Source organism: Otolemur garnettii, unplaced genomic scaffold, assembly GCF_000181295.1.
Source record: "Otolemur garnettii isolate 467f Iridium unplaced genomic scaffold, OtoGar3 scaffold00001, whole genome shotgun sequence".
In the NCBI taxonomy this organism is placed as follows: Eukaryota; Metazoa; Chordata; class Mammalia; order Primates; family Galagidae; genus Otolemur; species Otolemur garnettii.
This window is the reverse complement of record NW_003852396.1, coordinates 38,679,447-38,706,068: the sequence shown is the minus strand read 5'-3', so window position 1 is coordinate 38,706,068 and position 26,622 is coordinate 38,679,447. Positions and strand designations below refer to the sequence as shown.

Genomic DNA, 26,622 nt, shown 5'->3' with positions numbered 1-26,622 from the left:
CTCGCTTGAGCCCAGGAGTTGGAGGTTGCTGTGAGCTGTGACGCCACAGCACTCTACTCAGGGGGACAGCTTGAGGTTTTGTCTCAAAAAAAAAAAAAAAAAAAAAAAAAATTTGAATACCCATTCCATGTTAGACAATCTGCTCTCCTACCTCCCTCACTACACTGAAAAGACAACTAGGATTTGAATAGTAAGAACTAGGCATTAATCAAAGCTAATGGCTATGAAAGTAATTTATAGTACTATATATACCCATGACCTAAAAGGTATTGAAAATGGGAAAACGTGACACTAATAAAAGTCTATCACCACAGGCTATGATATGTCAAACTGGTAAACTCACAGGAAACCCATATAACTAGTCTATCATTTTGTTTTTTAAAAAAAATCTTTAATCTTTCCTCAGTATCTAAAAGATCACACCCAAATTTCTCACTGTAGTATTCAAATCCCTCTTTAACATGGTCCTAATTTGCTAGTCCAAAATTATCCCCAACCTCTCACCAGAAATTATCAGTATCATTAAGTGATCTACTCACTATCCACTAACCAAGAGTGTCTCAAATTTCTACCTCTGTACCTTTCTTTGTTCATACTACTCCATATGGTGTGATACACCTTCCTCTTCAACTGACCAACATTTTCTGAGGATTTATGCTCCTGAAGACCACCACAAATTCCAATTTCTCTATAAATTTTCTTAGAATTGCTTCAGTCCACACAGATCCCTTGTAAACACCTTATGTTCCACAATCACTGACTAAAAATCAACTACAATTCCAATATTGTCACAGCCTCCTATATCTCCCATTTAAAAATCTCTGCCATATTCTCTTCTAGTAAGATGATAGGACAAGAGAGATTTGAACCTCCTCAATGACATTAACAGCTTATTGTTTTCACTCTAATAAGTCACTCACTTACCAGAACTACAACAACTGGCACTCTGACAGAGGTCGGAGCAATAGCTGGACCTTTCTTTAGCAGGAAGATGGGAAGCTGGTGGGAACACAAGAAAACACCAGTACCAATGCTGTAAATAGTATATTTCTCTCCTGCTTACAACATAAGCAGCAGTTCACCAGCTACTTTGAGATGGGACCCGAAGAGGCTATTGGAGGATAATTACAAGTCCCAGTATCAGAGGGCTCACAATGGCATCTGTATAGCTGTTAGGAACAGAAAAGTCACCACCATGGTATATAAAAAAAAAAGTCTTCCTTGCACCTTCCTCATAATTTTTCCACATCAAAACATTCAAGTGCCTATCAATTTCATTACTTTCACCACACACTTAAGAGAAAATTAGTCCAACATTTGGCTTACCACTCCTACTTCTATACCTCAGCTTTCTAGGTTAGATTTTTTTCCCCCTGATCCCTACACCTAGATCTAAAATGATTCCTTGGCTAAAATCTTTCTTACTGATTCTAATTACTGATATGAACCATAATTTGCTCAAGTATATATAAAATGCAATAAGTAATTGTAAATTCCTCAAAATACACTGATTTAAAAAGATCACATGAATTTTTCACATATTCTTAAAGAATTAAAGGTAGATTCTTCAAGTTTATCAAGAACCCAAATTAAGATAAAAACCCAGAGAATAAAGCCAGAATAAAGAGCTCTAATGCTGGGCAGCACCCGTAGCTCAGTGGGTAGGGCACTGGCCACAGACACCAAGGTTGGCAGGTTCAAACCCAGCCCAGGCCAGCTAATACAACAACGATTGCAACAACAACAAAAAAAGCCAGGCATTATGGCAGATGCCTGTAGTCCCAGCTACTTGGGAGGCTGAGGCAAGAGAATTGCTTAAGCCCAGAAGTGTGAGGTTGCTGTGAGCTCTGACACCAGGGTGACAGCTTGAGACTCTGTATCAAAAAAAAAAAAGAGAGCGAGCTCTAATCCTCAATGTACTCTGATGCTTTTCACTTTTAGAAAATAAATGAAAAGCTTATCTGAAGGCCTTCTATCAGGATCTACTGAATAGCCCACTAGAGTTTACGAACAGGTAAAAAGACAGTGACTAAGAAAAAAAGGGCACAAGGAGTTTCTTAGAATCAGCAGAAGAAAGTGCACAATTACAATAAAAACGCTACTTCAAAAAGAAAATACTAAGTAAAAATTGAGAGATACTTACTCATAATTTTTCACAAGCTGATAAAGGCAAAGAAGAATTCCTAGCCAACAAGCACTGTTATCAGACTGAAGATAAAAGCCAATCTTGTCTACAATGGCAGTCCAGCGGCTTGGGTAATCATGTTTGATGATGTGATAAATGCATGTAGTAAGCTGTACCCTGAAAATAAAAAATAAACAGTAAGGAGAAAGAAATACTACTTAGATAAGATTTTGCAAACTTACACAATGAAAAACGGCTATTTAGACAAAACCTAATTTCAAATAACACATCTGAAATTTGCATGTACACAGAACACAGATTAAAAATAAGTCACTTAGCAAAAACTGCTACTTTCTACTCATTTAAAAGAAACTTAACAAATATGTTAAAAATGCAGGTTTGTGGGGTTTTTTTGGGTGGTGCCTGTGGCTCAAAGAAATAAGGCGCTGGCCCCATATACTGGAGGTGGAGGGTTCAAACCCAGCCCTGACCAAAACTGCAAAAAACAGCAGGTGTTTTTTATTTTTCATCTCTAGTAACTGACAAGTTTTATTTTAAAAACATCAATTATATTCATTAAAAATTCTGTAAAATCCTACAAAAATAAGTTTTCATATATCAAGACTATATAATATAAAGTATAAAATAGTATTCCATATCTTTCTTTACCCCCCTTTTATCTGACCATCCTGTTTCTTCACAGGTTTTATATATATTTTTGTTTTATTAAATATAGAATTCAACTGCAGTAAGAAAATGAATCAAAAAGGCATTCATTCTCCTATAACAGCATTTGTTGGTTAGATTTACTCATTCAAAAGTGATAGGCTATACATTCTGAAAAGAACCAACTCCACCCCAAGCAAAATAAAACCCCCTCAAAATTACATACCTGCAACAATGGGTGAATTTAAAAAATACACATACCTAATGAGCTCAGGAGAGTGGATAATGGCCTCTACAATATTTTCCCGAATACAATGTCGATCTTCTTCTGGAATAGTATAGGGAGATATATCCCCTGGTGCTGTTTCCTGATCAGGCCAATACTGTGTTATCATATTTTTCAAATAGATAACACCTAAAATGCAGATGAGTTTGACAAAAAATGTTTACTATGAAAGTACTGTAAAAAAGCCTGTTAAGTGTCCATACCTCAAGCATTTCTTTCAGACCACTGTTCATAAAGCTATCCTTTTATAAACAAAATATTACATTCAATTATTTTTTTAATCCAGAAAATATAAATTTAACAGTTATAGCAATCACCCACGAAGTTATTAAAGACATCATCTGAGAGAACCCTGAAAATAAACATACTACAAACATAACTTTACAAGATTTTTTTCACAACACATTTATTCAAAACATTTTTATACCGTTTTCTATTAGAGTTAAATTGTTTTCTAAATGAAGCTTCTAAAGACAGAATCATCCTACATACATAGCTGCTATAATTAACCACACAAAGGTGATAAATAATTTTTATCACTGTTTTAGTCTATAAATCTAAGTATTTAAATCCTATGCCACTTCAAATTCACGGTATTTCATGGGAGAATTTGCTGTGTTCAAAAATTAGACATCATTATTTTCTGTTAGCTATTACACTGCTACCTTTGCACATTGCTACTTGACAGAAGTTAACAAACTGATGATATAGCAAAATCTAGGTTGCTAACAATGCTTTTTACCCAGCCCTAAGAGAGAGAAGGGGGAAGGGAATCACAAATATACAGGATGTGCTGTAAAGGGAAATAGACCAATATTAATTAATTCCTATATTTTGCAAAACACTGGCTCTGGCTCAGCACCCATAGCTCAGTAAGATGCCGGCCACATACGCTGGAGCTGGTGGGTTCAAGCCCAGCCTGGGTATACTAAACAACAATGACAACTGCAAACAACAACAACAAAATAGCTGGGAATTGTGGTAGGAGCCTGTGGTCCCAGCTACTTGGAAGACTGAGGCAAGAGAATCGCTTAAGCCCAAGAGTTCGAGGTTGCTGTGAGCTGTGACACCACAGCACTCTACCCAGGGTGACATAGTGAGACTCTCTCTCAAAAAAAAAAAAAAAAAAAACACTGACTCTTCTCTGATCTGTGTTTTTTTGTTTTTTTGATTGTCTGTTTTCAGTTTTTGGCCGGGGCTGGGTTTGAACCCACCACCTCTGGCATATGGGGCTGGCACCCTACTCCTTTGAGCCGCAGGTGCCACCCTGATCTGCAATTCTTACCTGGAGTCTTATATCTATTTGAACAAGGATAAATGACAGAACTAGCATTTTTTTACTCTACTTTGCTTTAAATTAATTAAATTAAAATTAAATTAATACACTCCATCTTATAGCATAGTACCTCAAAAACATTTAAGACTAGACATTACAATATTCCTCAGCAAAGGAAAACTACACCTCCAATAAAGAATGCTGACTCCGGATATGGAACCAACATAGTCCAGGTAATAATACAGAATTTTTTTTTCTCCAAAACAGAACCAAGACTAAAATTAAGACCTGATAATAATCTCAATGTTTCTGGAAGTAGCTCTGAGTATTTCTTCCCATCTCAATAAATAAAAGAATGGGATATATACTTGATTTAAGTTTTGTGCTTAAACAAAAGACATAAACAACTGAGAACTGCATTGCAAGGATCTCACAATTCAGTCTATTCCATTTAGAATGTTTGAGCTCTTCTTACACAGAATGAATCAAATCATTCAAAGTCTAGCAGATGAAACTACCATAGGTCATGCATTAGAGGAGTAGTCCCCAAATTTGGCGCCAGGAACTAGATTCAAGGAAAACAATTCTTCTACCCAGGTCCCTTAACAGTCTAGGGACCAAAGCATTAGAGTATGATTCATTTATTCCATGGATGCAGTTTTAAAATTAATGATTATTTAATTTCTTAAACTAATTCTAAAGTTTGTTGCCAGTTCTGTATACATCTAAACAACTGTCTAGTAAAATTTAATTTTCTAATACATGCAAAGTCCTCGAACATGTTAAGATGCTAAATGCCAGCTGTAACTTCTTAAAATTTGATTTAAGTTGTAAAAAAAGTCGATTTAAAGGCAGAGATTCTTACCTGAAAAACAAACTTCACTTGTAAAAGAAATGACTTAAATATAAAAGAAAAAAAAGCATAATCAGAGTGACCCTTTTCTACTGAATTAGAAATTAAAAAAGAAAAAAAGAGATTTATTGCTGATCAGGGTTTGGCCAAACTACTAAATTATATAGGTACAAAAATGTTCCACTATTGTGCAACTTACATAAAACTAATTCTTTTTAATAAATCATATCTGATTCATGCATTTGAGAATAAAAAAGAAAAAAAGAAAAAATTTAAAAATAGTATCTGTCTAGTATAGTCCAGGTAAAAATAAATAAATAAGTAAATCATAAACAACTTACATTCATTTGTTTCCTGGGCACCTACAGTGTGCCAGGCAATATTTTAGGCACTGGAAATATAACTGTTAACAAAATAGACCTGAGATTAAATTCTATTTCTAACAATTGACAAACAGTTCATTGCATTTGGCACATAATGATAATTTAGCCATTAAAATATAAAAATGAAGACTAAAACTATGTAAAGAAAAGGGAAACGCTTACTATACAACATTTAGTAAGCAAAGCAAAGAAAAAATGTTTAACAAAATAGATATGGGAAAAAGAACAGCAAGAAATAACAAAAAAAGTAGCCTGTTTTTCTAGAACAATAAAGCTATGTGGTACTTTATATTTCCTTTACCAAAATTATTACATTCAAATAAACTAAGGAGAAATTAAAGATGTGAATTCCATTATTTTACAGACTAACAATATTCACAAACGGTGAACCACATTTTCAGATTATCTGAACTCAGAAATAGTACTTTTTGAACTGCTGAGATAGTAAAAGCAAAAAGGTGTAAGGAATACTTGCATAAAAGAGGTTTGTGTCTCAGAATCACACTATCAGGGAAGAAAACCGAGCATACATAGAAGCTTTCAATAAACCCCATCAATTTCTTGTAGCTTCTCTTTTAATTCAACTAAATGTCAGATTATTCCTTTATACTCTGCCACCAACTATTAAGGCACTTAACTGTTTGCTGTAAACACTGAAGTAAACGAATTCTCAGGGGGAAAAAAAAAAAATCACTGAAGTGCCATACCAAGATAAGTACTTCTGCTATTCAATTATGAACACTTTAAACAATAGTTTACACACACTCGAGAAAATAATTGAGGAAACTTGCCTGCCTGTCTCACAGGTAAATCCAGTTGTTCTGACATAGTAATCTGGAGCAGTGTTGAAACAAAATTCAGAGACTTGTGTGCCTACAAATAAAAAAAGTACATTTTAAATTTCTGCAAATAAACAATACTTTAAATAACAAGATCCAAAGAACTTCAATATTTTTCCATTGCTTAGCTTGCACAGAACACTCTTCATAACTTGTTCCAGGCTTATTTCTCATCACTCCCTTCCCCTATATTGAACTCAAATGAATTGGATTACTTATTTAAATACTAACAACATTTTAGATGTTGGTATTTGCCTGCTACACATCACTGCACTTCCCATTTATCCCAAAACTTTTTTTGGGGGGGACAAGGTCTTGCTCTGTTGCCCAGGCTACAGTGCAGTGGCATCATTCATTATAGCACACTGCAAACTTGTAGGCTCAAACAATTCTCCTTCCTCAGCCTCCAGAGCAGCTGCACTACAGGCACGCACCACCACACCCAGCTAATTTTTCTATTTTTGGTAGAGATGGGGTCTCACTCTTGCTCAGTTTGGTCTCAAACCAGCCTTGGCATCCCAGAGTGCTGGAATTACAGGCATGAGCCACAAGGGCTGGGTCTGCTTCCTTTTTTTAACAAGAACCGAATATTCAAGTTAAATCCCTTCCTGTATGTTCTGTTTCATTTCTCTCTGTCCCAACATAACTCCTACCTATAATGTCTCCTTCAACCTTAATTTTACTATTTTTCTATACCTGTTCACAGAAATATTCTGATTTTCAGTATAGTTTCCTCTTCACAGATGTTTTTCCTCAAACATTCTACAAACACATTCTTATAGAGAATTTTCCCTTTGAATACAAAAACTTTCTTCCCCATTATAATCTAGAGCAGCAGTTCTCATCCTATGGGTTGTGACCCACAGGAACTGTATTAAAGGGGCCCCAGCATTAAGAAGGTTGAGAACCACTGATCTAGAGTGATATTTTATTCATTCAGCCACTCCAAAAATTATTTATTCAGGTGTTCTTGGTATGATACATTAGGCCAAGAGCTGAGACCACAGGGTTGAACAAGACAGCCAGGCTCCATGACCTCATGGAAACTTAGTATTACCAAGAAATACGTGTACAATATAGTCAGATAACTGCAATAAAGCACAGTGAGCCTTTGCTGTCTTTGGGTTCCACATCCATAGGTTCAATCAATCACAGATCAAAAATATTCTGCAAAAGCTGGGCGCAGGTGCCTCATGCCTATAATCCTAGCGCTTGGGAGGCTAACGCGGGCAGACTGCCTGAGATCACAGGTTTGAGACCAGCCTGAGTCAGAGTGGAGAACTCATCTCTAAAAAAATAGTTGGGTGTTATGGCAAGTGCCTGCAGTCAGGAGGCTGAGGCAAGAGAATTGCTTGAGCCCAAGAGTTTAAGGTTGCTGTGAGCTATGATGCCATAGCACTCTACTGAGGAAGACAAAGTAAGACTCTGTCTCCAAAATATATATATATTTTTTTTTTTCAGGAAAAAACCTAATTAAATAAAATAAAGGCAAATTTAAAAACGAATATAGTGTAACAATTATTTACACAGCATTTACATTGTATTACATATTACAAGTAATCTAGAAACGATTTAAACTCTACAGCCTCCAGGATCAGGGTATATTAAAAAAAGTTTTAAAAAATGAAGTCTATAGAAGGATGTCTGTAGGTTATATGTATTATACCATTCTATATGAGGGACCTAAGCATCCATAGATTTTAGCATTCATGGGGGTCTTGATATCAGTCTCCCACAGATACTAAGGTTCAAGTGTGTAACAGAAGGTAAGTAGGCACCATGGAAGAATCAAAAGGACAATCTTCTAATAATCTCCTTCTTCGATAGACGACGTCCTAAACAGGAGTTAGGTGAATGAAGGGGAGATATTAGTCCTGTCCACACCTCTAACTAGATCTGAACACAATAAACCATTATCACTTTCTTAACTCTTCCATCTTTGCCACACAGGGCATCACTTTTCTGATCTCTCTCTTTCTCAGGCTCGTTGGCAGATTTCTCATTCTGTTCTGTTTAATCTATAAAAGCTAGACCTCATCAGGACTTTGTCACAGACTACCTTTTCTACTCCCCAGCTGATCTCATCCAATCTGTCTTAAATACTTTCTATAGGTCAACTACACTATTTTCAGTCCAGAGCACTATTAATAGGCCTGCCTTCTAGACATCCCTACTCCATTACCTCACAGAATTCTTAGACTTTTCAAAGCATCTTTTCCCCTAAAAGTTGTTGCTGTACTTTCCTGTACCTCTCCCAACCTCTCATCACTATCTTTACAGTAATCCTCACTTCTCTTTTTCAACCCGATTTAATACAAGTTCTGTCAATTATACATCCAAAATGCTTGCTTTTTTAATGCAATCACCTCCTCCATCCCCAATAGAACTGACCTACTCCAGATGTCCAGACTCTTATTTAACTATTGTGTCCCCAACCATTCTCTATTCAGCAACCCATGTCATTTAAAATTGTAAATCAATCCCCTTTAAGCAAACCCTTTTAACAACTTCCCACCCTACCTCCCAAGGCCCTGCCTAAAGATACCTTGCCAGGGCCTCTTTCTACAGCCTCATTTTAACAAAGTTTTTCATTCACACTCCACCAACTGCTCTACCTTACCAGCCTTCTTTAGGTTCATTTATGCAATACATCTTGTATATAGATACAAAATAACAGCTAAATGGTAAAAATAAATTCTAGTGTTCCATAGCACTCTAAGGTGACCATAATTAACAATTTATGGCATATTTTCAAACAGCTAGAAGAGTGGATTTTGAATGTTCCCAGCTCAAAAAAATGAAAAATGTTTAAAGTGATGGATACACTAATTTTCCTGATTTGATCATTGCATCTTGTATACATGTATCAAAATATCAAGCTGTACCCCATAAATATGTGTAATTACCATGTGTCAATTAAAACAATAAAAGCAAAAAGAAAACCAAATTACCCCATTTCAGAGTCTTTGTAAATGCTGTGACATTTACCTACAATGTTCTTCTCTCACATGTTCTACCATAGTTAAACCGGTTCACAGCTTCATTCTTTGGGTCTCAGCTTAAATATTTTCCTTAGAAATTCCCTGTCTCAACACTCAAGATAAAATAGGGCCTCCTACTACACTCATAACCCCCATTCTTTTTCCTGATAATGCTTATCACATGTCCGTAATTATCACATTTGCAGACTCATGTTATGGCTGTTTCATCTATTAATTAGACTTTACATTTCACTGAGTAGGGACTATACTGTTTGCCCAATTCCTTATGATGCTTGGCATTTAACATATTAAAAAAGCAATTACTGAATGAATTCAAAGAGTCAAAAAATGCCTTGGAAGCAAATGTTATTGCGTTGGGACAATGCAGAGTGATAAAGAGCATTAATATGTTAAGAGATAGACAGATGAGCCCACAAAGGATATTACTATCCATACTACTATGTACTATGGTGCTTTTCGGGCCATTTACATGACACTACATATCTCCTGCATTAATGTATGAATTCCTGGAATTGACTGCTGCAATCAGATAGTCTTGTGTAAATCTAGTGATGCCACTTCCTAAATAGTTGAGCCTTAAGCAGGTTGATTCAGTAGATTTAAGTCTCAATTAAAAACTGAGAATAGGCCGGGCATGATGACTCATGCCTGTAATCCTAGTACTATAGAAGGCCCAGGTGGGTGGATTGCTTGAGATCACAAGATTAAGACCAGCTTGAACCAGAGTGAGACCTCATCTCTAAAAGTAGCCAGGCCTTGTGGTGGGCGCCTGTAGTCCCAGCTACTTGGGAGACTGAGGCAAGAGAATCACTTGAGCCCAAGAGTTTGAGGTTGCTGTGAGCTATGAGGGCACAGCACTCTACCAAAGGCAACAAAATGAGACTCTGTCTCAAAAAAAAAAAAAAGAGAGACAGAGAATAAATATAATCTACTTCACATGATGGCTGTATGGGGTAAATAAGATATGAAAAATATTTTAGCAAAATTCCAAGACATAACAAATCTCATCTTTCTTAAAGAATATGTTCTATCATCAGTAGGCATAAACTGAATACGCGTGAGTTATTCTTTAGTTCCTAAATTACCCATGAAACACACTTAATGTGGTTTTGTGTACACAACTTCTCTTAACCCTGGGAAAAACAGAAATGAGTATCAAAGGAATTTCATAAGCCAATGAAAATGTTTTACATATATAAATATTATATATATGTGTGTGTGTGTATATCTGTATCTGTATCTTGGTCTGGGTGGTAGATACTCAGATGTAAAACTACGTAAAAAGCGAGTGAATGGCAGTGGCTCACATCTGTAATCCTAGCACTCTGGGAGGTCAAGGCAGAATGATCTCTTAAGGCCAGAAGTTTGAGACCAGCCTGAGCAAAAATGAGACCTTATCTCTACTAAAAATAGAAAAACTAGCTGGGTGCCTGTAGTCCTAGCTACTTAGGAGGCTGAGACAAGAGAACTGTTTGAGCTCAAGAGTTTAAGATTGCTGTGAGCTGATGCCACAGCCCTCTAGCCCTCTACCCAGAGCACAGAATGAGACTCTGTCTCAAAATAAAAAAGTAACCCCAAAAGCATTATTCATAATAGCCTCAAACTGGAAATAATCTACATGTCTATAAACTGACGAATGAATAAAATGTAGCATATTCATACATAATAGAATACTATCAGCAATAAAAAGAATGACGTACTGGCTTGGCACGTAGCTCAGCAGCTAGGGCACCAGCCACATACACCTGAGCTGGTGGGTTTGAATCCTGTCCAGGCCTGCCAAACAATAATGACAACTGCAACCAAAAAATAAAAATAGTCGGGCATTGTGGCGGGCCCCTATAGTCCTAGGTACTTGGGAGGCTGAGGCAAGAGAATTGCTTAAGCCCAAGAGTTTGAGATTGCTGTGAGCTGTGACGCCACAGTACTCTACTGAGGTCGACATAGTGAGGCTCTGTCTCAAAAAAAAAAGAATGAAGTACTGATACATGCTACAACATGCATGAACCTTGAAAACACCCTATATGAAATAAGCCAGTCATAAAAGACTACGTATTACATGATTTCAATTACATGAAAGACCTGGAGTAGGCAAATTCATATAACAGAAAGCAGACTGACAGATGGCTGCCTAAGGCGGAGGTGGAGGGGCCAGAACAGAGAGCAACTGCTAAAAGGTATGAATTTTCTTTTTGGGATTCTGAAAATATCCTAAAGATTGGGGTGACGGTTCTGTAAATCTGTAGATATTCTAAAAAGCATTGAATTGCATATGATAAATGAGTGAACTCAATAGTTATTTTTAAAAATCAATGAAACTGAACTATGAAAACAAACATTTTAACTTCATTCATAACCTTCAATCCCATACAATTATAAATTTTAAAAGTACAAATCATGAAAAACGCATTAACTTTAGACAACTGAGCTAGATTAAAAGTCCAAAAGAAAGGATATTTCTGTCAGGAGGGAAACCACAAGCAAACTAAAACCTGGGATGTCTACCTAGCTACTTCATACAAATCTCCACCTATTCGAAATCCCTGAAGTAGGAAGCTGTATATTCGCCCAAATACAAATCTAAAGGAATGTTATATATTATACACCAGAGTCTTAAGAAAACCAGGGAAGGAGGCTGAATGGAGGATAAACTGCAAACTGGTATAAGGGATGTAATCATCCCTACTGTGGTGACGCATGCACAACTAGATAAATTTACTGAAAACCATTATCACTTAAAACAAGTGAATTTTATGATATGTAAATTATATTTTAATAAAATTTAAGATGGGAGGGGGGAAAAAGCCCCAGATTTGTACAATTATAAAACATAGATCAAATAAAAGACATACATTAATTCTTCAAAGTAGGAAAAACTATTCTTTTAAGCATTGGTTGATGTCTAATAACTTTCTAACATTCCTAGGTATAACAAACCATCACATTAAAAAGAGCTCTCTTCATGTGTTGTGGTCATTTTAAAAATCATTAATATCAATCTTTATCACAAAAACCAAAAAAAAAAAAAAAAACCATTAAAACCTTTAAAATTTGGGTAATCACAGTATCACCAACAGTTTATCAAGCATCAATCTAGGCCTCCAAAGATGCTACAATAGATTTTTTACATGTCAAATTATAAATGTAATTTCTGAATGTTCCCTTTTCTAGAAGAACTGAAGCAAACGATGAGTCATTATACAGCATTAATTAGGGTTAAAACTCTCAGTGTTCAAGTTAAAAAGTGCCTATCCAGGCCAGGCACGGTAGCTTATGTCTATAATACTAGCACTCTAGGAGGCAGAAGTGGGTGAATTGTCTGAGATCACAGGTTCAAGACCAGCCTAAGCAAGAGTGAGACTCCCAACTCAAAAAACAGCCTGGCATTGTGGCAGGCGCCTGTAGTCCCAGCTACTCAGGAGGCTGAGGCAAGAGAATTGCTTAAGCCCAAGACTTTGAGGTTGCTGTGAGCTATTAACGCCACGCACTCTACCAAGGGCAACAAAGTTAAGACTCTGTCTTAAAAAAAAAAGTGCCTAACCATCACAATAAATCATATTTCTGGATAATTTTGAATCTCTTCATTATCTGTTACCTTTAACCCATTTCATCAAACTCCTCACCAATTTCAACTCCATTCTCCATCTCCTTTAAAGTCCATGCCCCTTACAACATGCCAGACCCTGGAGATAAAAGGTAATACATAAAGTGACATTGGGAGATTAATTCTAGTTATACTATGTAGTAAAATTTCAAGTTAGACCCTAAAGGACATAAACCTAGAGATGAGGAAAAAAAATATTAAATAGGAAAGTAGAATGGATTATGTTAAAGAGATTATTAGGAGAATGAAAAAGAATGGTAGAAGAAAAATGAATAGGTAAAAAAAAAAAAACTGAATAGGTCAAATGTGACAACATCAAGATCTAATATATGTGACTTTTTTTTTTTTTTTAAGAGACAGAGTCTCACTTTGTTGCCCTCAGTAGAGGGCCGTGTTGTGATAGCTCACAGCAACCTCCAGCTTTTAGACTTAGCCAATTCTCTTGCCTCAGCCCTTCCAAGTAGCTGGAACTATAGGCGCCTGCCACAACGCCTGGCTATTTTTTTGTTGCACTTTGGCTGGGGCCGGGTTCGAACCCACCACCCTCGGTATATGGGCCCGGCAACCCTACTCTCTAAGCCACAGGTGCCGCCCACATGTGAACTTTTAAAAAAGCTTTTAACATGAGCAGATCTATACTGTAAGAAGATGAGGTCTTGAAGCAATACAAAGGATATAAATCACTATTATCACAGCCGGCAGTAACAGGTCTGAAAAACTTACTCCCCTTTTCTACTCCACAGGCAGCTTCCCCACTGCTTCCTCTGCCCTCCTCAGAATGTCTTTAACTATACAAGCACCAAAGAAGAAAAGCATACACATCAACAAATTTCCCAACACTGCCACCCTTTTAACTTACAATCTTAGCCTGAAATTTTATTAACATTCCACTCACTAACCTTGTAATCAGAAATTGCTTTCCCCAAGGTTACCAATTTTTTAAAGGCTTCCCTCCTACCCCAGAAAGTCAGTTTGCTTCAGTTTGCTTTAACTTCTCTCATTTAGAAATGTCAACACCCCTTTCTTTTTCTAATAGCTTTTTTACTTGTTTACAAAAAGTAATTCATGCTCACTGGTAGAAAATTTATGAAATCTACGTAGGAAAAGGGAACTTATCACAATCTTCTTTCAGAAGCCTGAAATTCTCTTTTCCTGGCTTCTCTCCTACTTTTATGCACACAATATCCAGTCTCCTTTTTCAGATGTTTCTACAAGTCCCCACAATGGGTATGGAGCGTAGCCCTGCAGTCCACCCCAACCTCAATCATACTGTCTAATCACCTGTAGGAAAAAAAATCACTTTCCCTTTGCTGCTGTCTCTTCTAAACTTCAGTTCCACATTCCAATTGTGTGCTAGACCTTTTCTTCTTGATGTTTACCAGCTAGCTCCTCAGATTAGACTTAAACTTTAACTCACGTTTCCCTAAAATCAATTTTCCTTCTGGACCCACATTTTCTGATGCACTCACCTTATTGTCAGTATCTGTTAAAGCTTACTCTTTCTTTTTATTTTCTATTTTTTTTTTTTTTTGAGACAGAGTCTCATTATGTCCCCCTCGGTAGAGTGCCTTGGCATCACAGCTCACAGCAACCTCAAAGTCTTGGGCATAAGCGATTCTCTTGCCTCAGCTTCCCAAGTAGCTGGAACCACAGGAGCCTGCCACAAAACCCAGCTATTTTTGGTTTCAATTGTCATTGCTGTTCAGTAGGCCCAGGCCGGGCTTGAACCCAACAGCTTCATTGCATATGGCTGGCACCCTACTCACTGAGCTATAGGCGGCGACCTAAAGCTTACTCTCAAGACCATAACTTTTTATTCTTTCAGTGTCAGAGACCTTCAATTAGCTGATGCACTTCCAACCATTTACAAGGGAGAGAGAGAAGACTTAAGGACACTGATATCATATTTTTACATAAAATGAATACACATAACCCAGGTAATTTCAAAAGCCAAATAATTTCTAACCTTTCCTTTTTACTGAAGATTTTTTTTTTTTTTTGGGAGACAAGAGTCTTGCCTCAGTCTCCTTACTAGCTGTGACTACAGGTGCCCACCACAACTTCTGGCTATTTTTTAGAGACAAGGTCTCACTCTGGCTCAGGCTCGTCTCAAACTCATGATCTCAGGCAATCCACTGGCCCCGGTCTTCCAGAGTGCTAGGATTACAAGCATGAGCCACCATGGGCCCTTTACTAAAGATAAATACTACAGCTACTTTACCTACGATACCTATGAGGCAAAATGAAGTTCAGTCATCAATGCAGGATAATCAGGACCAGGCTGAGGCTCTTCAACGTGTTCTCCTGCTTTCACTAAATAACACTAATACTCAATACTTAACAGGTTTTCCAACTAAGGAGTTTTAAAAAACTTCTTTATTATAAATTATTTCACAACCAAAAGAAAAACCTCACTTTCAGTCAGACTCATTAATGTGCCACCCACAGAAACAATAAATGAAATTATATATTCATCTACTATATCCCCCCCCCCCCAAAATCATTGTTTCCTTACAATTTTTAAGACAGTCTCACTCCGTTGACCATAGCTCACAGCAACCTTAAACTCCTGGGCTCAAGCAATCCTCTTGCCTCAGCCTCCCAAGTAGCTGGGACTACAGGAGTCCATCACAACCCCCAGCTAGTTTTTCTGTTAGGGTCTTATTCTTACACAGGCTAGTCACAAAGCCTGAGTTCAGGCTATCCACCAGCTTTGGCTTCCCAGAGTGCTAGGATTACAGGAGTGAGCCACTGCGTCCAGCCTCTTTACAAATTTTTTTTTTGAGAGAGGATCTCATTCTGTGGTCCAGGCTAGAGTACAAGGGCATCATCATAGCTCACTGCAACCTCAAACTCCTGAGGTCAAGTGATCCTCCTGCCTCACTCAGCCTCCTGAGATGCTGGTAGCTACAGGAAAGCACCATTATGCCCAGCTAATTTTCTAAACTCCCTCCCCACCTTTTGAGAGAAAGTCTCACTTTGTTGCCCTTGGTAGAGTGCTATGGTTGCCCTTGGTAGAGTGCAACCTCAAATTTTTGTCTCAAGTGATCCTTCTGCCTCAGCCTCTGAGATGGAGTCTCACTGTTATGCAGGCTAAGTCTTGGACTCCTGAGCTCAAGCAATCCACCGCCTTGGCCTTCCAGAGTGTTGGGATTACAGGCATGAGCCACCCTACCTGGCATAATTCTCTACATTTTGAAAAGAAGAGTTTCACTATGTTGCTCAGGCTGGTCTTGAACTCCTGGTCTCAACCAATCCTCTCATAACAGCCTCCCAAAGTGCTAGAATTACAGGCATGGGCTACCACACCCAGCCTTCCTACAATATCAATACGCACTATATTCATAACTTTAACATTCTATGTCACTGAATAACAGACAAAGTATCCAGTGACTTTCCCTCTCCCAAATTCAGAATAGTATTTACCTCCCAATATTCCTGGCTAAGGAATATTACTTCTCAAACTAGTACTCTGGTCTTCTAAAAATATACACTAAATCCTCAAATACTGTGCTTAATTTCTAGATGCGCCAAATTATCCTATAAATATGCCATTATTTTTGTAGTCTTCCAGACCTAAGATTTTAATTAATTAAACATTTCATAAGTCCTTTGATAACCTACGTAACCAGTTTACAGCACACTTAGCTTTGGAACTGAGGGTTTAAACGGCCAATAGGTAAGACTTCTAATTTCACTGTGGCTACACATATAACAAGAGGGATTACTGATGCTGAGATCACATATGCCTTCACCAAAGTCAGATTTTAATAGTTTTCTCATGGAAAACTTATACATAGTTCTATTATAATACTGACCACATGTATTGTAAGGGCGAGTGATATGGTGACTATATAGTTCCAGAAAAGCAAGAATCATTAGTTTCTTTGCATCTGTTTCTAACTACTTAGCTCCATGCCTAGCACACAGACATGTGCTGTTAAATGAACCAGACTAGGAACTATTATTCAGAATAAATATTTCAAAAGAAATTTCTTAGCATTACCTTTAAAACTTCATTTCAAATGTAAGCTTCACAAGAGCTGGAACTTTCTCTTGTGAACAGTGTTGGATACTCACAATCAAGGATAGTATCTCCATATTATAGGAACTCATTTTTTTCTCAAATATGTTTTAAATAACAAAAAACAATTATTTGTGGAGTGTCAACTCTTCTCTAACTTCCAGGGCTTAAAAAAAAATAGACTTTGATCTATTTGATTAAATAGATTTTATTCCCACTAGAGCTAAATAAGTTCAAAATCAGTGATTTCTTTATAGTAGAAGGTTAACAATCACCTCCTTCGAATAAAATTAAAATGAGTGGCAGGGTGTGGTGCCTCAAGCCTGTAACCCTAGCATTTTGGAGGCAAGGCAGGAGGAATGTCTGAAGTAGAGAATTGCCTGAGCAAGAGGAGACCCTGTTTCTACCAAAAATAGAAAAAAATAGCTGGCATTGTGGTGGGTACTTGTAGTCCCAACTACTAGAGAAGCAGAGGCAGGAGGATCACTTGAACCCAAGAGTTTGAGATTGTTTTGAGCTAGTCTGACACCATGACACTCTAGCCTGAGCAACAGAGTAAGATTCTGTCTCAGAAATTAATTAATTAAAATATGTAAAATAAAATGTAAGGTTAGGTGTTAGTTGTACATTAACACAGTACCACCAAAGATTAAAGTAGGGAAAGGTCAACACAAGCTGGAATATGGGGAAAACCTTCCTGGAAAAAATTGCATTTAAAAAGGGCTTGATGAGATTTAAAGATAGGAAAATTTCAGTTGTAGGTGGTAAGAGCTTAACAGAGAGCTTAAGCAGCATGAATAGAGTTGCATATAGAAAGGTTTCCATAGAAGAACACTTGTCAGCTAAAGTAGAAAGAAGGCCAAGTCATTACTATTACCAGAATCTGCCAAAAATCTTCTGAGGTTTTATCTTTATATTACAAATGAAGAACCAAGTATTTCTGCATGTATATGTGTGTACATGTGTAGGATATAGGGCAGTCTTTGTATCCCCAAGACCAAATAGTCTCTGGAACATAATAAACATTCAATTGTTTATTGAGTGAATGAATAGTAAAAATGTCACATATTTTAAATTACCTAAACAAAATACTTTAAAAAAAATGCCATTTCTAAATATATACAAGTCAATTAATCCCCAAAGCATAGCATTTAATTAAAGAGACAGATACCCAGCCTTAACACAAATCTTTTTAAAAGTTCAATGCTGAGTATTCTTCTTTTTTTTTTGAGACAGAGCCTCAAGCTGTCCCCCTGAGTAGAGCTGTGGCATCACAGCTCACAGGAACCTCCAACTCCTGGGCTTAAGAAAGTCTCCTGCCTCTGCCTCCCAAGTTGCTGGGACCACAGGTGCCCAACACAACCCCTGGCTAAATTTTTTTTTTTTAGTTGCAGCCATCATTGTTGTTTGGCGGGCCTGGGCTGGATTTGAACCCGCCACCTTAGGTGTATGTGGCTGGCGCCGAGCCAATGATGAGTATTCTTAACATCTCAATTATTCATGTTCTTACTTATTTCTTTCTTCATTCAACAAACATTTACTGAGAGCCTATTACATGCCAGGCACTGTGCTTATAATTGTGCCAACTCTCATGTGATAATGCTACCTATTACTAATCTCAGTGTCCAGAGCCTCATTTTTTTTTTTTTTTTTTTTGGAGACAGTCTCATTACGTCGCCCTCAGTAGAGTCCCATAGCTTCACCGCCCACAGTGACCTCAAAGTCTTGGGCTTAAGCGATTCTCTTGCCTCAGCCTCCCAAGTAGCTGGGACTACAGGCACCCGCCATAACACCCAGCTGTTTTTTTTGTTGTAGTTGTCATTGTTGTTTAGCAGGCCTGGGCTGGGTTCGAACCTGCCAGTCTTGGCATATGTGGCTGGCGCTGAGCCCAAAGCCTCATTTAAAAAAAAATGTTTATTTCTTATTATTTTTGGGGGAGACAAAGTCTCCCTCCGTTGCCTGGGCTGCAAAGCCATGGCATCAGCCTAACTCACAGCTACCTCAAACTCCTGGGCTCAAGCCATCCTCCTGCCTCAGCCTTCTAAGTAACTGGAATTACAGGTATCTACCCATCACAGTGTGTGGCTAATTTTCTATTTTTAGTAGAGATGGGATCTCACTCTTAGGCTGCTTTTGGACCAGCTCAAGGGATCCTCCCACCTAGACCTCCAAGAGTGCTAGGATTACAGGCATGAGCCGCTGTGCCTGGCCCAAAGCATTATTCTTCACTGAGATACACAACTACTTAAACAGACTGAAGTAGGAAACAAACTGTATGGCACCTTCAATTTGTTAATCTACTGTTAACCAGTAGCTCAAAATAATATGGAGGACTTAGTAGGGGCCAAACACTTTCCCAAATTTTTTTGCATGTGTCACCTCACTCAACGCACATAATACAATGAGATAAGATACCAGTACTATGTTCATTATATACATAAGGAAACTGGCACTTCGAAGTTAAATAACTTTCTCAAGATCACTCAGCTAGTTTACAATAATAAAATAGCTAAGGGGCTTTCAATTTCATTTCCAACATTTGAACCTTTCTTTTTTTTCTATTTTTCAGATAGTCTTACTATGTTGCCCTCCATACAGTATCATGGCGTCATAGTTCACAGCAACCTCAAACTCTTGGGCTCAAGCAATTCTCTTGCCTGCGCCTCCCAAGTAGCTGGGACTAAAGGCGCCCACCACAACACCCAGGTATTTTTAGAGATAGGGTCTCACTTTAGCTCAGGCTGGTCTCGGACTCATCTGCCCACCTTAGCCTCTCAAAGTGCTGGGATTACAGGTATGAGACACCATGCCTGGCCTCATTTGAACCTTTCAATTGCTTTCTCCAGTCTTCAAGGCAAAGTTTGTATAGGAAGATTGAGAAACAACAATGGGAGCCAAAGTTATAATAGTGGTCCAAAAAACAAAAAGAAAGGCATCAAAATACCAGCACATTATCAAGTAAGTTAGTGAGGAACAGTAAGTAAAATGTATCCTGAAAATACCTTCCAGAAAGACAGTCCTCACTGTGATCCCTAAGGGCATAATGGAATTTTCTTAATTTTACCTATATCTAATAAAAAAAAAATCCTTTATGTGGGAGTGGTGTCACAGTACTAGAGCCTCTATTATTTCCTAGTATAACAGTAGGAAGTCAGCAAATTAACTCTAACATCAGCAAATCAAGGAATAATAGTAACAAAAGCTCCTGACCTCACGAAACTTAAAATTATGGTGAGAGAACAAAAATAAGCAAAATAAGAGGCCAACACACCCAGCCTATAATGCTAGCTAATCAGTAGACAGAGGCAGGAGGATGACTTGAGGTCTGTGAACAGCCACTACATTCCAGCCTGGGCAACACAGCAAGACTCCCATCTCTAAAATAACTTGTTCAGTGGTGCCCGTGACTCAAAGGTCGGGCGCCAGCCACATACACAAGGCTGGTAGGTTCAAACCTGGCCTGAGCCAGCTAAAGCAACAATGACAACTGCAACCAAAACAAAACAAAAAAAATAGCCAGGTGTTGTGGCAGGTACCTATAGTCCTATCTACCTGGGAGGCTGAGACAAGAGAATCACTTAAGCCCAAGAGTTTGAGGTTACTGTGAGCTGTGACGCCATGGCACTCTACCCAGGGCGACAGCTTGAGACTGTCTCAAAAAAAAAAAAAAAAAATAATAATAATCTGTTTAAAAACTGGTAAAATAAGCATGATATATCACTGCTATAGAGAAAAATTAACAAATGAAGGGAGATAGGGAATATGGCAGCCAGGGAATTTTTTAATGATAAGGAGACATTAGAACAGGGATAGAAGGAAGTTAGAGAACAATCAGGGAGATTACTGACTTCTAAGCATATATATTAATAACAAGTACAAAGGCTCTGAAGCAGGAGCACTGTTTTGTTTTGAAGCTATTTACATCATTAATACTTTTTTAACATTGACCATTTTTACAGAGTCAGTTATTACTTCACTTAGCCTAGAGAGTCATTCAAGTATCAGTGATTTTTTTAACTAAGCAAACCAAAACACAGCTTCACTGAAATAGGAAACATCACAGAATGATTCCTTTATCTATCTTCTCCAAAGCACGAGCCTCCCAGAAATAAAATGTTACTTCCTCATCCGTACTATGTTTAAGACTTATCTGGAATCTGTTTCCCCAATGAAAGTTCTACCACAAGAAAGTCAAAACAAATGGAAGAAGGGAGGGAAAAAGCAGTATGTTAAAATGAAATAAAGATTAAGGATGAAAATAAATATTCTAATAGAAAAGTTACCTTAGAAAAATTACTAAAAATACAGGTGTGCAATAATTGAAAGAAATTCACAAACTGTAAACAGCTAATAATCACAGAAATACAGTCCAAATAATACATTTTGACAAAAAGGATAAGCAGTGTTCACTGTCCCATAGTATTCCAAAACACAAACTGAATGATTAAATAAAAAAGGCTTTGAATACTATTTTGATCATTTCTCTTCCAAACACTAGCCTGTAAAATGCTTACTCCAGGGAGGCGCTTGGGGTGGGTAGAACTCCCATCCCATATAACTGAGGGTGGTGGGTTCTAACCTGCCCACACCACTTGCAACAACAAAAAAAATAGCCAGGTGTTCTGGTGGGCACCTGTAGTCCCAGCTACTTGGGAGGCTGAGGTAAGAGAATCGCCTTAGCCCAGGAGTTGGAAGTTGCTGTGAACTGTTGATGCTCCGGCACTCTACCGAGGGCAATAAAGTGAAACTGTCTCTTAAAAAAAAAAAAAAAAAAAATACTCCAGGTCTGTATTAGAAGATGTTCGTATAACTAGACATACAATACCTGCTTGATGAATAAATGAATTTCATATTTCAGGAAGTATCATTTATCCAATTTTCATATAAGGGAAAAAACTCTTTCAAGCAGTAATTTTTTAAAAATAATTACATACAGGTATATTTAGTCAAAATAATGTGCTATTAGAGCAAAGTCATGATACAAATCACCATGACTAAAACCTTCAGGTGTTTTAGACTTAGAACTGTATTAATACTCCATAAGCAAAATAATGTTCATCTTAACCCATGTCTATCACAAAACAAATCAAAAATAATCCAGAACTCTCTCCATGGTTACTAATGGCTCAAAGTAGGCATCTGTTCAACTCAATTTTATATCCCAAAGAAATGAAAGCTCCTCCCAAGGTGACTTTGAGTCTAAGAATTTGACCCTGTAACCATCAGTCTTAGTATAATGGTCTCTACATACATATAAAATAGAATCAACTTTTTATTTTTAAATAATTTTACATTTAAATTTGTCTAAACTCAGTGGGTGGTCTTCTTGAACTGTAAAGTTCCAAGAGGGCAGGGATCTTCAGAACATCACTATATACTGAATATGTACTATTAGTAATATGCCTGCTATTTCTGGTAATATACAAACATAATGTTTTAAAATTCTTTACCTACTAGCTAAGAGAAGAATAAAATAACTGAATTTCTATTGTAAAGTTAAAAAAATGTACACTAAACCTCACCAAAGCTGACAGATTCAGTAGTACTCTAAAGACAGTTATTAACTGGCATAGAAGTTAACTGCAGCCCTTTTAAGGCGGCTTTAAAATACTCATCATTAATATATAAAACTGCAAAAATTTAAAAACGAAAAATGATGATGAATACAATATCCGCATAATAAAGCTGTTTTTCAAGGGGTGGTCACCCAAAAACACAGAGTAAAAACAGAAACTAACCCTTAGTGAATGCAATAATCTGAATTGAGAAGGAGCTTGGCACGTTTCAAGGCACTCAGACTTACATTATCTCTCTTGACTGTCATAGCAAGCTTAATGGCGTAATTTTATGAATGGGAAACTCAGGATTAAGAGGTTAAACTACTAGCCCAAGGTCACTTAAGAAATCAGTGGTGTTGATATACCTAGAAAGGTGCACTTCACCTGACCCTTTCGCAACTGAGGCATTATGACAGTAGAAAAGCAAAGATCGGACTCCTGTGAGTATCCCCGTACTACTACCCTTGCTCTGCCAAAGAGGCGCTGACTTTCCTCTGAAAAGCTTTCCCAAAACAGCTCACTCGGAGAGGAGGAAGTTGTGCCCGATAGACAGGTCACTGATTAACCCAGCTAAGTGACAAGGCTGAGAAGCGCAGCCCCCAATGGACCAGTCTGCATTCCCAGGAGCCCCTCCAGACCCGGCGCCGGCGAGACTGGTCTTGAACTGTCTTGAAAAACCTCCCAGTCAGTTTCGCCCCCTCCTGGGCGCGAGGAACAAGCTAGGAAAGAGCCAGAGAGCTGCCGGCCACCCGAGCCGGCCATGTGTCCAGCCCGTCACGCCTGCCTCGCCTCAGCCGGTTCCTCATGCTTCGACCGCAGCCGGAGGCCCAGCTCAGGACCCGACACACAGGCAGCATCCGCGGCCACCACCACCGCCACACCACACTGAGGCTCCCCGGCGTGGCACTCGCCGACAGATCTGCGCTCCACCCCTCCAGCTGGGCCCCCAGCGACGCCGTCAGCGCCTCCGGCCGGGCCCCGGGGCTCGGCCTGCCACAGTCTGTCTGCCCGCCCGCCACCACCGCCAGCCCGGCGTCCTTACTTCATTGAGCTGGCGCTCCGCGGCCTCACGCAGGGCTGGGTCCATGGTGCCCCGCAGGGCCTCGATAATGGTGTTGGGGTCCATCGCGGCGCGGACTCGGTCAAACCAGGAGCTCAAGTGCTTACTGGGCCAGGAATAGGGCCACTCACTGCGCACATGGACCCGCCGTGCTCCGCAGCGGCAACCGGCGCGAAAGGAAAGAGAAGCGCCAAGGCCCCGGATAGAACCTCTTCGCCTTGGCGTGGAGGCGGGCGATGCTCCGGCCACTTCCTGTCAGCGCGCCCGCTGAGCACCTTGGGAGATGTAGTCCACAAACGCGGCCTGCAGTCCACGTGGCTGCCTGAGCTGTCCTCCAGCTGGAGAGCCTTACTGGTAAAACAGGGAAAATGTTCGAACTTCATAGAAAGAAAATTAAAACAGTCAATTACAAAGGTTTCACATAATATGTGTATGGGGAACAGAAAGGGACTATAATGCAATGTGTGGTGCAATTCATTGTTAGTAGCTGTGTAATAGAAGGAAACTTTTTGAAAAGCAATTTGAGGCTTGGTGCCTGTGGTTCAAGTGGCTAAGGCGCCAGCCATGTACCCCCAAGGTACCGGGTTCGAATCCAGCCCGGGCCCGTCAAACAACAATGACGGCCACAACCAAAAAATAGCCAGGTGTTGTGGCGGGTGCCTGTGGTCCCTTCTACTCAGGAGGCTGAGACAGGAGTTGAAGGTTGCTGTGAGCTGTGATGCCATAGCACCCTACCCAGGGGGAACAGCTTGAGGCTCCTGTCTCAAAAAAAAAGAAAGAAAGAAAAGCAATTTGAGATGTGTTTCTAAATGCTATAAAAATGTAATCCCATTCATGTGAGTTCATCCTAAGGAAATAGCACAGAAGATTAAGTGGGCTTTATGTGTAAAAGGTATTTATCACACGACCTATTTGCAATTCCAAATATTGAAGTTATGGCTTTTTATTGAGTATCCAAATTTTTTTATATAAATCACCTCCATCTCGGAGTGATACCAGAATTTCACTCTTCGGTAGGTCATTGGTCTCGCGGATTTGAAGAATGAACCCATGGACCACAGATCAGCGGTAAGATAAGACTTTTATTAGAAGAAGTAAAAGGCACCAGAGCTTCTGGAAGGGGGAAAGAACTGAAAAACTCTCTTTGGAGTCTCCACTTAGGCTCTTTTATCTAGGGGTTTTAAGTCTAGGGGATTACACATGGCTGCAGTTGATCCTTCATAGTCTTTGTCCCTGTGAAGGGATTAGGATATATGCTCCTACCCAAGGTGGAACCACCCAAATAACCATCACAGGCCACTTTGTTCATGATCTTATCAGAGCCCAGAGGGTGTGTCCCAAAGAAGGTAGTCTGCTTGTGCCTGGATATGGGGGTCTGACCTCTGAGCTTACCTGGGCCTAGAGAATGGGGGACTCCCTGTCTAGCCCTGAGTGATGGAATCCTGTATCAAGAGGAAAAGCATAATTCCTGTTAAAACTCACCTTCTGGCTTGGCATCCATAGCACAGTGGTTATGGCACCAACCACATAGACCAAGGTTGGCAGGTTTGAACCCGACCTTGCTAAAAGACAATGACAACTACAACAAAAAATAGCTGAGCATTGTGGCAGGCCCCTGTAGTCCCGGCTACTTGGGAGGCTGAGGCGAGAGAATCACTTAAGCCCAGGAGTTGGAGGTTGCTTTGAGCTGTGACGCCACAGCACTCTACCGAGACTCTGTCTCAAAACAAAACAAAACAAAACACCCACCTTCTTAGCGAGGCACAGTAGTGCACACCTACTATGGAAGCTAAGGCAGGAGGATCATTGAGACCAGGAGTTTGAGGCTGCAGTGCATTATAATGGGACATATGAAGAGCCACTGCACCTGAGCCTGGTTAACATAGGGAGATGGTTCCTTTGGTCTGTCTGTAACAAAGAAAAAAACAGAAAACAAACAAAAACGAGCCTCAGCTTTTTAAAAATATTCAAAGAAATAGTTTCAGAAAGTTAAATAACTTGCCCAAGGTCACTGAGTAAGAAGTTCACTCTAAGATATATTTTCCAACTTTTCATTCTCTCCACTGCATCACTCTGCCTATCAAGAGAAATGTCAAACAAGCCCTGTCAGGTGGCTCACGACTGTAATCCTAGCACTCTGAGAGGCCGAGACAAGTGGATTGCCTGAGCTCACAGGTTGGAGACCAGACTGAGCCAGAGTGAGACCTCCTCTTTAAAAGTAGCCAGACAAGGTGGGTGCCTGTAGCTAAAGTGGCTAGGGCACCAGCCACATACACCAGAGCTGTCAGGTTCAAGTCCAGCTTGGGCCTACCAAACAACAATGACAACTACAACTAAGAAATAGCCAGATGTTGTGGAGGGCACCTGTGTTCCCAGCTATTTGGGAGGCTGAGGCAAGAGAATTGCTTAAGCCCAGAAGTTGGAGATTGCTGAGCAACAGTTTGAAGCTCTGTCTCCCCCCAAAAAAAAAAAAAAAAAAATAGCCAGGTGGGGCAGCACCTGTGGCTCAAAGGAGTAGAGCACCGGCCCCATATGTTGGAGGTGGCAGGTTCAAACCCAACCCCCACCAAAAGCTGGAAAAAAAAAATGTTAAAATAGCCGGGCATTGTGGTGGGAGCCTGTAGTCCCAGCTGCTTGGGAGGATGAAGCAAGAGGATTGCTTGAGCCCAAGAGTTTGAGGTTGCTGTGAGCTGTGATGTGGCAGCACTCTACTGAGGGCAACAAAGTTTGAATCTGCTTCAAAAAAAAAAGAAGAAGAAGAAGAGAAATGTCAAGCAATATGGAAATGATTAAGTAAATTATAAGAACCCAATCAATTAAATATTTCGAAGCCATTAAAAATTATAAATATGGGCTTGGCGCCTGTGGCTCAAGTGGCTAAGGCGCCAGCCACATACACCTAAGGTGGCGGGTTCAAATCCCCAGCCCGGGCCCGCCAAACAACAA

At 39.2% G+C, this 26,622-nt stretch overlaps 1 protein-coding gene across 1 annotated transcript in view; it reads right to left on the bottom strand.

The window, feature by feature from the left end:
* The window catches only part of IPO7 (importin 7), a 60,605-nt gene extending 36,726 nt beyond the window's left edge, over positions 1-23,879 (bottom strand). Inside the window, exons 1-4 of the mRNA XM_003781088.2 lie at positions 23,659-23,879; positions 6,381-6,462; positions 3,053-3,206; positions 2,144-2,302 (exon numbers count right to left, since the gene is read on the bottom strand). Coding sequence (XP_003781136.1) covers positions 2,144-2,302; positions 3,053-3,206; positions 6,381-6,462; positions 23,659-23,742 — 479 coding nt within the window. The 5' untranslated portion in view covers positions 23,743-23,879. The remainder of the gene's footprint in view (positions 1-2,143; positions 2,303-3,052; positions 3,207-6,380; positions 6,463-23,658) is intronic.
* Positions 23,880-26,622: the final 2,743 nt, after the last annotated feature.